Genomic DNA, 14,035 nt, shown 5'->3' on the forward strand with positions numbered 1-14,035 from the left:
CATCCCCTCATTTTCCAGTTTTTGGCCACCACAAAGAGTGCAGCTATGAATATTCTTGTACAAGTCTTTTTCCTTATTACCCCTTTGGGGTACAAGCCCAGCAGTGCTATGGCTGGATCAAAGGGCAGACAGTCTTTTATCGCCCTTTGGGCATAGTTCCAAATTGCCCTCCAGAATGGTTGGATTAATTCACAACTCCACCAGCAATGAATTAGTGTCCCTACTTTGCCACATCCCCTCCAGCATTCACTACTTTCCATAGCTGTTATGTTAGCCAATCTGCTGGGTGTGAGGTGATACCTCAGAGTTGTTTTGATTTGCATCTCTCTGATTATAAGAGATCTAGAACACTTTTTCATGTGCTTATTGATAGTTTTGATGTCTTTAACTGAAAATTGCCTGTTCATGTCCCTTGCCCATTTATCAATTGGAGAATGGCTTGGTTTTTTGTACAATTGATTTAGCTCTTTGTAAATTTGAGTAATTAAACCTTTGTCAGAGGTTTTTATGAAGATTTTTTCCCAATTTGTTGCTACCCTTCTGATTTTAGTTACATTGGTTTTGTTTGTACAAAAACTTTTTAATTTGATGTAGTCCAAATTATTTATTTTACATTTTGTGACTCTTTCTAAGTCTTGCTTGGTTTTAAAACCTTTCCCTTCCCAAAGGTCTAACAGGTATACTATTCTGTGTTCACCTAATTTACTTATAGTTTCCTTCTTTATGTTCAAGTCATTCACCAATTCTGAATTTATCTTGGTGTAGGGTATGAGGTGTTGATCCAAACCTAATCTCTCCCACACTGTCTTCCAATTTTCCCAGCAGTTTTTATCAAATAATGGATTTTTGTCCCAAAAGCTGGGGTCTTTGGGCTTATCATAGCCTGTCTTGCTGAGATCATTTACGCCAAGTCTATTCCACTGATCCTCCTTTCTGTCTCTTAGCCAGTACCAAATTGTTTTGATGACCACTGCTCTATAGTATAGTTTGAGATCTGGGACTGCAAGGCCACCTTCCTTTGCATTTTTTTTTTCATGATTTCCCTGGATATCCTTGATCTTTTGTTCTTCCAAATGAACTTAGTTATGGTTTTTTCTAATTCAGTAAAGAAGTTTTTTGGTAGTTCAATGGGTATGGCACTAAATAAGTAAATTAATTTGGGTAGGATTGTCATTTTTATTATGTTAGCTCGTCCTACCCATGAGCAATCAATGTTTTTCCAATTGTTTAGATCTAGTTTTAGCTATGTGGAAAGTGTTTTATAGTTGTGTTCATATAGTTCCTGTGTTTGTTTCGGCAGATAGATTCCTAAGTATTTTATATTGTTTAGGGTGATTTTAAATGGAATTTCTCTCTCTATTTCTTGCTGCTGAGATGTGTTGGAAATATATAGAAATGCTGATGACTTATGCGGGTTTATTTTTTATCCTGCAAGTTTGCTAAAGTTGTTGATTATTTTGAGTAACTTTTTGGTTGATTCTCTAGGATTCCTTAAGTAAACCATCATATCGTTTGCAAAGAGTGATAGCTTGGTCTCCTCATTGCCAATTTTAATACCTTCAATTTCTTTTTCTTCTCTAATTGCTACTGCTAGTGTTTCTGGTACAATGTCAAATAATAGAGGTGATAATGGGCATCCTTGTTGGGATTTTCTTGACAAAGATACTGGAGTGTTTGCCATTTCCTTCTCATTTTACAGATGTAGAAACTGAGGCAAACAGGGTTAAGTGATTTGCCCAAGTTTATACAGTCTCTGAGGTCAGGAAGATGACTTCAGAATTTCAGACCCAGCACTCTATCTACTGTGCTATCTGTGAATGATATATAAGTTTATTGTCTATGATCTACTAACATGGTGCTAGAGCACATTCTTACAGGAGAAAAAAGAAAATGATTCTTTGTTAGAACCGTCTATCTAGTGACCCTCCACAAAGCTGCCAAAGTGATTTTCCTAAAGTACAGGTGTGAGTGTGTCACTCTGCAATTCAATTAACTCCAGTCACTCCCTAGTACCTCTTGAGTCAAATACCAGCTCATAGGTTTGGCATTTAAAGGTCTTTACAGCCTGGATTCAATCTACCTTTACAGTCTTATTATCCATTCCTTCATTTCACACACCCATTGATCCACTCAAACTGGCCTTTTTCTGTTTCACACACATGACACTCCATTGCTCTTCTCTGCACTGTTGCAGAGGTTGTCATTGATGCCAGGAACATACTCATCCCTCACCTCTTCCTTGGAGAATCCCTAGTTTCCATCAGAAAAAATCAGCTTAAGCATCACTTCTTCCCTAAATACTTTCCTAAATCTCCCGGCTACTAGTTCCTGCCCCATCCAACCCCCTACACTGGTTTTGGTTAGGACTATGATTTCATGATGTGGGGAGCTCCTGCTGAGGGAAATCCTTTTACCCAGGCAGAGCAGCACTTGCTCTGATATATTAGTTTTAGTTGACTGGGGGCAGTAAGAAGTTAAGGGACCAGCCCCAGGCACTCAGCATCTGACAATGTGGGGACTTGAACTCAGTTCTTTACTTGATGCCCTCTTGGTTTGGACAAACACATTTCATGGTGTTTTTTTCTCTTCCCATTTTCTCCCTAATTACCTTGTATTTATTTTGATCCCACACTCCACAAGTCAGTGAAAGTTTCTAGGGAAACTCAGGGTTCCCAAAATTCTTAAGACAACTAAACAGATTTTAACTAGAGGTCAAAGAAAAAGTGATGTCTTGAATTGAACTTTGAGTACCCTGGGAAGAGGAAAGAATAATAGATGGGGAGAACTTGTCTAGAATCATGGAGAAGGGCATCATCATTCTGGAGTGTTAGGGAGAGCAGACTCTGGCAAGGGACTCGGTGCCTTCACAACCTTGCAGTCTCTGACTACTGGGACTCTTGCAAGTTTCTGCTGTAGATGATGGTGATAGGAAGCTGAGGGATGATTGAATGATCCATCTCCACCCTCAACCCTGGCCATGATCTTGATGGTAGTGCTGGGTGTGACCATGGTAAGCCCTGGGGGAACTTTTGCTATTTTCCCTTTCAGAAATTTGAGTGTGTGTTCTAATTGTATTGAATTAATTAACATAAATGCCTTAGAAGTCATACTTTTATAAAATGAACAATTGTATTGAAACAGTTATCAAAATATTAAAAATACAAGTGCATAGATCCCTAGTTAAGAATTCTTGCCTAGAAAATAGCTATCTGCATTCACTGCCTCTGCTTCCTTTTCTTTCACCCTCTGTTCCACCCTTTCCCATCTGGCCTCCAGATCTCATCACTCAGCTAAAAATGCTCTCTCCAAGGTTAGCACCAATCTCTTAATTGCCACATATGACAGTCTTTACTCCATCTTCATCCTTCTTGACCTCCCATAGCATTTGACACTACTAATCATCTCCTCCCGGATGCTTTCTCCTCTCGAGTTCTACTCAAAACATGTCCTTTTAACATAATCTATGGGCCTCCTCCCCAGCTTTTCCTTGTACTTACCTGGAGCATGACAGTCTTTAAGTCAATGATTCTCTGGGTGACATAGAAGCTTCCCAGACCTGCTTGCAGCACATTCTGTCAGCAGCTGAAGCAGCGTGCAGATGGCATAACCAAGCACCACTGCCCCGCCAGGAAATCTTCATATTTGACTATGCTTTCTTAGCAGGGCTATAAACAATCAATCAACCAATAATCATTTCTTGAATGCCTGCTGTGTGCCAGGTACTATGTTATGTACTGGGGATGCAAAGACAAAAGGTTAAACAATTTTTGCTCTCAAGGGGGACAGCACACACATATATAGGGAGGCCACAAGCAATTGCAAGATTAGGAAAAGCATCATTTGGAAGAAATTGCTTGAGCTGTGTTTTGAAGGAAATTTGAGATTCTTTGAGGCTGATGAGGAGGCTTCTTGGACATGATGGCTGGCCAAAGACTTGATATAGGAGATGCAGGTGAGAGGATTATTTCCTCTCCACATTATTTCCCTCCCTCCCTTCCACCCACTCTTCCTGCAGCCAATGCACAATTTCATTGGGCATTACCTGTGTCCTTGATCAGAACCTATTTCCATGTTGTTGATGTTTGCACTAGGATATTCATTCAGAGTCTCCATCCCCAACCATATTCCTTTGACCTATGTATCCAAGCAGTTGTTTTTCTTCTGTGTTTCTACTCCCACAGTGTTTCCTCTGGATGTGGATAGTGTTTTTTCTCCTAGGTTCCTCCGAGTTGTTCAGGATCACTGCATTGCCACTAATGGAGAAGTCCATTAGGTTCAATTGTACACAGTGTATCAGTCTCTGTGTGCAGTGTTCTCCTGGCTCTGCTCCTTTCGCTCTGCATCAATTCCTGGAGGTTGTTCCAGTTCCCATGGAATTCCTCCACTATATTATTCCTTTGAGCACAATAGTATTCCATCACCAACATATACCACAATTTGTTCAGCCATTCTCCAATTGAAGGGCATCCCCTCATTTTCCCATTTTTGGCGACCACAAAGAGTGCTGCTATGAATATTCTTGTACAAGTCTTTTTCCTTATTATCTCTTTGGGGTACAAGCCCAGTAGTGCTATGGCTGGATCAAAGGGCAGACAGTCTTTTATTGCCCTTTGGGCATAGTTCCAAATTGCCCTCCAGAATGGTTGAATCAATTCACAACTCCACCAGCAATGCATTAATGTCCCAACTTTGCCACATCCCCTCCAACATTCATTACTTTCCTTTGCTGTCATGTTAGCCAATCTGCTAGGTGTGAGATGATACCTCAGAGTTGTTTTGATTTGCAATTCTCTGATTATAAGAGATTTAGAACACTTTTTCATGTGCTTTTTAATAGTTTTGATTTCTTTAACTGAAAATTGCCTATTCATGTCCCCTGCCCATTTATCAATTGGAGAATGGCTTGATTTTTTGTACAACTGGTTTAGCTCTTTATAAATTTGAGTAATTAGACCTTTGTCAGAGGTTTTTGTAATGAAGATTGTTTCCCAATTTGTTGCTTCCCTTCTAATTTTGGATGCATTAGTTTTGTTTGTACGAAAATTTTTTAATTTGATGTAATCAAAATTATTGATTTTACATTTTGTGGTTTTTTCTAGCTCTTGCTTGGTTTTAAAGTCTTTCCTTTCCCAAAGATCTGACAAGTATACTATTCTGTGTTTGCCTAATTTGCTTATAGTTTCCTTCTTTATATTCAGGTCATTCACCCATTCTGAGTTTATCTTGGTGTAGGGTGTGAGATATTGATCCAAACCTAATCGGAGATCTCCCATACTGTCTTCCAATTTTCCCAGCACTTTTTATCAAAAAGTGGGTTTTGGGCCTCAAAACTGGGATCTTTGGGTTTATCATAGACTGTCTTGCTGAGATCTTTTACCCCAAGGCTATTCCACTGATCCTCTTTTCTGTCTCTTAGCCAGTACCAAATTGTTTTGATGACCACTGCTTTATAGTATAGTTTGAGATCTGGGACTGCAAGTCCTCCTTCCTTTGCATTTTTTTTCCATGATTTCCCTGGATATCCTTGATCTTTTGTACTTCCAAATGAACTTTGTTATGTTTTTTTTCTAATTCAGTAAAAAAGTTTTTTGGTAATTCAATGGGTATGGCACTAAATAATTAGATTAATTTGGGTAGGATTGTCATTTTTATTATGTTAGCTCGTCCTACCCATGAGCAATCAATGTTTTTCCAATTGTTTAGATCTTGTTTTAATTGTGTGGAGAGTGTTTTGTAGTTGTGTTTGAATAGTTCCTGTGTTTGTCTCCGCAGATAGATTCCTAAGTATTATATTTTGTCTTGGGTGATTTTAAATGGAATTTCTCTTTCTAATTCTTGCTGCTGAAATGGGTTAGAGATATATAGAAATGCTGATGACTTATGCGGGTTTATTTTTTATCCTGCAACTTTGCTAAAATTGTTGATTTTTTGTTGAACTTTGCTAAAATTGTTGTTTCGACTAGTTTTTTGGTTGATTCTCTAGGATTCTTTAGGTAGACCATCATATCATCCGCAAAGAGTGATAGCTTGGTCTCCCCATTGCCAATTCTAATACCTTCAATTTCTTTTTCTTCTCTAGTTGCTACTGCTAGTGTTTCTAGTACAATGTTAAATAATAAAGGTGATAATGGCCATCCTTGTTTCACTCCTGATATTATTCCTATATTTGGATTTTGAATTAGAGGCTCTATTCAGTTCTCTGATCTTTGTATGCATTTCCTTTGTTTTTAGGAATTCCAAGGAATGTCTCCCTCTGCCCCCCATAAAATCTGATAAGGGAGAACATTAAGCTCTTCCTGCTGGCTATGTGACCACTCATCATCACCTATGGGTGTGGAGAGGAGTTGAGAGTCTTGATGGATCCCTTCCTCATTAACTATTCATTAATTAGAGATGTCTTAGGATGTCCGAGAGGGAGGAGCTAAATAATGAGCTCCTAAATTGTATTTATGGACTTGTGTGAAGGTCTTTGATTCTTAAGAGGATTCTAGACCATTAATTTAATGGGTAATGTTAGACTAATCAATATATTGATATTCTCATCCAGAATTGAGTCTCTTGGCATTTTTAATTGTCCCAAGCACCACATGTAAGAAGCAGGAAGAAGGCCAGTTTGTCAGGATCATAGATTGTGGAAAGGGAAGAAATATACAGTGAAACTAGAATGATGGTTTTGGGGTCAGGTTGCGAAGGGTTTTTAAAGCCAGACAGGAGTTTGTATTCTCTTTGAGGTAACAGAGAAACATTGGCCTTTGCTGACTAAAAGAGTGGCATAATTAGATTGACATTTGGGGAAAGTCACTTTGGCAGCTAAGATAAGGATGGATTAGAGTGAGGAGAGGTTTAGGGCAGACAAACCTATTAGGAGACCATTACAGTAGTTTAGGAAAGAAGTAATGAGGATCGGAATTAAGATGGTGTTTAGGTGAGTTGAAGGATGAAAGCCAAATCTGAATGATATCAGACTAGAATAAGTAAGATTTGGCAACAAATTGTATATGTGGGATGAGGGAGAATGAAGAGTCTAGGGTGACACTGAATTTATGAACTCAAAGAAAAGTAGTGACTTTATATAGAAAGAACCAAGTTTAGAAGAGGAGTGGGTTGTGGGGAGAGGGTTTGACAGGTGGCCAGGTGACAAAGGGATAGAATATTAAACTTGGAATTAGGAAAATCCTATTTAGATTTCTGCTTCAGGCACTTACATTCTGTGTGACCTTGGGCAAGTTTCTTCACCTTTCAACCTCAATTTCTTCATTTGTAAAATTGGGATAATAATAGCCCCTTCTTGGAATGTCCCTCATTGGGGAATGGCTGAACAAGTTGTGGTATATGATGGTGATGGAATATTATTGTGCTGTAAGGAATGAGGAGCTGGAGGATTTCTATGTGAACTGGGAGAACCTCAGTGAACTGATGCAGAGTGAAATGAGCAGAACCAGAGGAATGTTGTACACAGAAAGTAAAACATTGTGGAATGATCCAATGTAATGAACTTTGCTACTAGTAGCAATGCAACAAGCCAAGACACTCCTGAAGGACTTATGGGAAAGAATGCTAACCACATGGAGAGAAAGAACTATGGGAGTAGAAATGCAAAAGCAAAACATATGACATCACTTATCACATGTATATATGGGTATGTGATTGGGGGTTTAGGCTTTAAGAGATCGCTCTATAGCAAAAATGAATAATATGGAAATAGGTGTCAAGTGACAACACTTGTACAACCCAGTGGAATTGCTTGTTGGCTCTGGGAGGGAGGAGGGAAGAGGAGAGGTAGAAAATGAATCATGTAAACATGGAAAAATATTTTAAAATAAAAATTAAAAAATAATAGCCCATTCTTCACTAGGTTTTTTATAAGGATAAAATGGGCTAATATATGGGAAGCACTTTGTAAATCTTAAAGCACTAAATAAATGCTATTATTATTATTATTTTTATTATTATTATTTTGCAAATTTCTGGTTTATGATCTCTCATAGGTATTTGTGCCACACTATTTTCCTTTAGGATGTTTCTTTCCTGGAGCTGGACTTTGTTGTTGTTGAGTCTCTCTCTTTGTGATCCCATTAGGAGTTTTCTTGGCTAGAATAATGGAGTGACTTGTGATTTTCTTCTCTAGCTCATTTTACAGATGAGAAAATGGAAACAGAGTCATGTGGCTTGGCTAGAGGCACATATATGTCTGAAGTTGGATTTGAAGATGAGTCTTCCTAATTTCAAGCTCAGTGCTCTAGTCACTATGCTACCTAGCTTCACTGGCTAGTCATTCCATAATTCTAACAGCACCTATAGACTATTTCACACAATTTAGCTGCCAAATATATACTATGTATTCTTCATGAATTCTTTTATGCTTGCCCTCTCTACTAGAAACTGTTTGAAAGGAAAAGCCATGACATACTTTTTCTTGTATGCCTTACATGATAACATATGGCCATCAATGGATGCTCATTTGTTCAGAATAGTACCTACACACACACACACACACACACACACACACACACACACACACACACATATTTATATAAAGGCATTTGCCAACAAGATAGGCAACAATAGAGCCTCTAAAAACATATAAAATTCGTCAAATACTAGAAGGAATTTAAAAAGTCAAAGCAGTAGAGGAGATAACTCAGTGGAGCGAGAGCCAGATGGGAGTTCCTGGGTTCAAATCTGGCTCAGACACTGCCTAGCTGTGTGACTCTGGGCAAGTCACTTACCCTCCCATTATCTAGCCCTTCCTGCCTTCCTTCTGCTTTGGAGCCAGTGTACAGTATTGACTCTGAGATGGAAAGTAAGGGTTAAAAAAATAGTCAAGGCAATCTAACAACCGTAGCCCACCTCTAAGACATTTACAGACATCTTGCTTATTTTTTCCCCTGTGGGTTTTTATTTCCAGATAGTAGGAGTGTTAGAATGTCGCATAAACCTTTAAAGCAGACTACTGATGAAGGAAATAATGGAAATGCTGTAAATTTTGTTCCCCAAGTTAAGCCACTCTCATTTTCATGGTGCATTAACTTGGCTAATGAAGAACTTATGTCTGATTTTCAGCTTATTTCTAGCTCCCTCAGTCTACCTGGGGTAAATTGGTCAGAAGTACTTATTATTTACCTTGAGGCTGAATGTGTAACTTTGATAGTAAGTGGGAACCATACACTGATGTGTTCTCCCCAAAGGAATCTATGTAGATAGGATAAAGTAATGGGCTCAGAACTGAGCGTGGGGCAGGACCACAGCGAATAGATGAGAAGAGTCAGCCAAGAAGGAGTGATCTGAAAGGAAAATGAGAACTTACTGTACAATGTCCTTCCATCTCAAGTAAATAGAAAAGAAAGGAGGAAAGAGAAGAAAAGAAGAATCATCAATGGTCGTCAAAGGCAGAAGCAAAAACCTAAATCACGAGGAGTTCTAAACCAGAAGAGAAAAAAAGACTATTTGTTTTTACTTCTTTTGTAATATTTACTTGTGTCTTTTTTTGTTTGTGCTTTAATCGTCTCTCACATTATAAAAAATACAGGGACTGTGACTCCAGCTTCCTCTCTGACTCAGACTTATTTACCCCAGTGTTAGTACAGAGTACACACACAGTCACTGTTGTTTGCTGACTGGTCAGGTTCAAAATATCAGCTCCCTGGATTTACTCCTGGCAAGTCTCCAGGTGGAATAGTTGGATGCTTCCTCCCAGGAGAGAGGATGCAGATGATAAGAATTCCCATGACATTTCAAAGCAGCGAGGTGACAAAGTGGTTAGAAAAGTTGGACTTGGAGTCAAGAAGTCCGAGTTCAAATCCTGTCTCAGACATTTCCTAGCTATGTGATCCCAGGCAAGTCACATAAACTCAACTTCAAATTTCTCATCTCTAAAATCTGAGCTTTAGCACCTACTTCACAGAGTGGTATAAGGATTAAATGAGATATTATATATATATATACATATATATACACACACATATATAAAATGCTTTACAAACCTTAAAACTCTATAAGTGCTAGCTACTACTATTATTATCTTCCTAACATGGGGAGAGCAGATGAGGTGTAGGAGGGAACAAAACACAGCCAGGACAGATGGAACAAATTGCACAAGCTTCTAGCTGAGTCAGTTTTTGAAGTTTATGTTGTGAAATCCAGGAGTAAGAAACAGATGAAAAGGACTAGAGTACTCTGGACAAATTGGCCCCTTGTTTCTTTTTTTAACTAACAAAGTCTAATCATAGAATTTTAGACATTGATAGGACTTTAGAGATTATCTAATCTGATCCCTTCATTTTATTTTTTAATTCATTTTATCAATTAACATTTATTTTCTTTACCTCCTTTCCCATTTCCAAAATACTTTGTAGCAAATATGCATATAATAAATCAAAACAAATTCCTGCTTGTGCCATGTCCAAAGAGGTATGTATCATTCTGCCTTTTGAATCCGTCGTATCTCTGACAAGAGGTGATATCGTTCATCATCTATCTTCTGGAGTCATGACTGGTGATAGCATTCATTAGAATTCTTAAGACTTTCAAAGTAGTTTGACTTTACGATGTTTGTGCTATTATAGAAATTGATCTCTTGGTTCTGTTCATGCCACATTGCATCAGTTCATCCAATTCTTATCAGATTTCTCTGAATTTGTCCCTTTTATAATTTCTTAAGGCACTTTTATAATTTATAACTTTTATAATTTCTTAAAAGGCATTCTCTTTTAAACTCATATACCATAATTTGTTCAACAATTCCCAATTGATAGGCGCCCTTTTACTTTCTGGCACTTTTCCAGTTCTTTAACACTACAAGAGCTGTTATAAATATTTTTGTGCATATGTATTCTTTTTCTCTTCCTTGGATGTTTTTGGAATAGAAACCAGGTGGTGTTAAAAGGGTATACACAATTTAATGACTTTTTAGGTGCCTTCCTTTTCCTGATGAGGAAGAAAAGGGACTTACCAAGGGCAAGTACAGTCTACAAGATGTTAACCCTTTTGTTGTTTGGATCCTTGCTAGAATTCCACTACTTCAGCTTTCTAGTTACAGATTTTCAGTGAGAATAAGTTTACAGATTTTTTTAACCTTTTAATTTTTAATCTAAGATAAAAGAGGTTTTTAATTTTTAACCACATCCCACAAGGTTTACGGTCTTGTTGACTCTCAGTCATGGTGTTTGTGCCCTAGGTGACATTTTGTATCAGTGGAACATTCATTGGAAAGGGAAGAAGATTGATCAACAAATTGCCCAAAAAGATGCTCAAATTTTGGTTGATTTTGTTCACCTTGTTAGATTTGAGATACATGAATCAACTTAAAAATTTATCTTCAGTTAACCTAGGCTCATCACCTCCAAGTCATTTTTCACTCTTCCCTCTCTCTCATCTTCTATATCCAACCAGCTTTCACATCTTAGCAATTTTATCTCTATAACATTTTTCATAGTCTTGATTCCTGCTCAGGTCACTCTCCTGGACTACTAAAGTGGGCTCCTAATTGGTTTCCATTCTCTTTCCTCCCCAATCCATCCTCCATATGGATATCAAAACGATCTTCCTAAGGTAGATCTGATCTGATCATGTCATTCCCCTGCTCAAAAAATTTCATTGGCCCCCAGTTGTCTCTAGGAAGAAACTTTACAACAAACTTCTTGGCTGGGTATTTAAAACCTTCAATAATCTGGCTCCAACCTACCTTTCCAGATTTATTTCATAGTAACTCTCTTTGCCTACTGTACATTCCAGACAAACTGGCTGTTACCCAAATTTGATATCTTGCCTTATCTATTGGCTTTTGTATAGATTCTTGCCTCTAGCCTTTGAGTGTACTCCATTCTCTTATGAGTTTCTTGGAATCTTTAACTTTATTCAAGGTTCTAGGCAGGTGACACCTTTATATAAAATATAAAGATATTCTGGACACTACTTGAATATTAGTACTCTTTCCTCAAATTGCCTTATATCTATTGACACTTGTAGACCTACAATAAAACAATCTCACTGAGGCAGAAACTTTTTTATTTTCGTTTCCTCAGTGCCAAGCACAGTGCCTAATCTTAAAATAATTGGATGGAGTACAAGTTCAGGAAGCCTGATAACTTCATTCTAGTGTGATCCTGGTCAAGGAATTTGACATTTCAGAGCCTACGTTATCATCCATTATCATCCATACTTATAAGCATTAAAGTACATATTCTCCAACTTTCTGGTTTCTTGATTTTATAATTAATGTTATAATATATATACATATATATTATATATTTATAAGTATGCCATCTAGTGAAGCTACCATAAGGATGAATCACTTAAACTCCCCAGTCCTCAGTTTCCTCATCTGTAAAATGAGAAGGTTGGACTAAATGACCTCTGAAGTTCCTTCCTAATCTAGAATTATTATCCAATGATCTCAAAGGTCCCTTCTGGCCCTGAAATTTTATGAGTTAACTTTCTTACTGACAGTATCAATTATTCATTTTTCTCATCAAATCTAAAGCACTGGGTAAAAATAGCAAGAAAAAAATCTTCAAAAATGTTGGCAGCTCTAAGTGTGAAAGCTCTAGAGATTTTTGTAATTTGGATCACAGGGTTTAGAATTGGAACAGAATTATGATAAGCAGCATGGTAGTCGTTTGGCTTGCTGGACTTTAAGTCAAGAAGACTAGATTCACATTGCAGCTCTGAAATGTAGTAGCTCTATGACCATAGGCTAGTCCCTGGGAATACTCACAGCTGGAGAACGTCCCCCTTTAAGGAGCTGTTATGACACTGAAATGGAAATAATGCATGTCAAGCATTTTTCAAACTTTAAAGATCTACGTAAATATCAATTATTAAATAATAAAAATTTGAACTTTGGCCTCCTTAAAGCTATTTTGGTCACTTTTTCTTGATTATGATATATTCTTTGGGGAGGGGCACTTGAAAATTATGAATTTTATAGAAGGCTTTGCTTTGACACTTTTTATTATTTTGTGTTTTTCCATTTTATTCACAAGAACATGATCCACAACACATTTCAAACTTGTTTATTTATAAAGCACAAATTTAGACACAAATCTAAGAAAAAAAGTCAAATGAGTTTATCAGGATATGTGAAATGTTATTTTTTCTTCCGTTTCAGAATTAAATGTGAGAGAGTCTGATGTAAGAGTTTGTGATGAATCAACTTGTAAATATGGAGGACTCTGTAAAGAAGATGGAGATGGTTTGAAATGTGCATGCCAATTTCAGGTGAGACTGTTAACTCTATTATTTCTCCATTTATTTGCCATGTACTATTTCTCGCCACTTAGCATTAAATTATATGTTAAGTTAATTTAGAGTATTGTTGAGGTCTTTGTGCAATTTCTTCTCATCATCCTCTGCAACAAGGGTTGACCTGTGAGCTGTGATTTTGGCAAGTACTTAATATGAACACTGCAATTCAGGGTGACCAAATATCTCATTAAATGGTGATTTTTGTTGTCTGTGGATGAACAATAAAAACCAGCTTTGCCAATTCCTTTATTTGCCTCCTCAAGGAGGGTCCAGTAGACATATTCCTGTTTAGCTGCAATTTTCTTCTCTTCTTATTTACTTTCTCATTCAGAATGAGAATATAAAGTTTGGTAAAATGTAGCTGATATTTTGATAGTTGAAAGACTTGACATCTTTTTGACTCCATATAGGAAAATGGGTATGTAGTCAACAGATTCTTTCTCTCTTATGAGTTCCCCTGCCTCCTGGTTGTTGTGAGCTGTTTTGAGAATAAAATGAGATAATACATGTGAAATTGCTTTAGAAAAGATGAAAAGTTTTCTATAAATACAAGTTATCATCATCGTTATCTTCATTGTCTTATTCTCACTTTTTATGGGGTTCAGATAGAAATAGTCCTAGGACAAGAAAAGGGAGGGGAAAATATTATCTTATGTGGTAAATTGAACCTCCCATTTTTTTTAATATGTGATATATTTTTTTGTTTTTTGTTTTTTTTAATTTTATAGTATTTTATTTGATCATTTCCATGCATTTTTCATTAAAGACAAAGATCATTTTCTTTTCCTCC

The 14,035-nt window shown here is 37.2% G+C and overlaps 1 protein-coding gene across 1 annotated transcript in view; it reads left to right on the forward strand.

Annotated features, from left to right (window-relative positions):
* Window positions 1-14,035, forward strand: part of TMEFF1 (transmembrane protein with EGF like and two follistatin like domains 1) — a 138,854-nt gene that overhangs the window by 26,648 nt on the left and 98,171 nt on the right. The window contains exon 2 of the mRNA XM_007498056.3: window positions 13,109-13,218. Coding sequence (XP_007498118.1) covers window positions 13,109-13,218 — 110 coding nt within the window. The remainder of the gene's footprint in view (window positions 1-13,108; window positions 13,219-14,035) is intronic.

This window comes from Monodelphis domestica, chromosome 7 (genome assembly GCF_027887165.1).
Source record: "Monodelphis domestica isolate mMonDom1 chromosome 7, mMonDom1.pri, whole genome shotgun sequence".
Taxonomy (NCBI): domain Eukaryota; kingdom Metazoa; phylum Chordata; class Mammalia; order Didelphimorphia; family Didelphidae; genus Monodelphis; species Monodelphis domestica.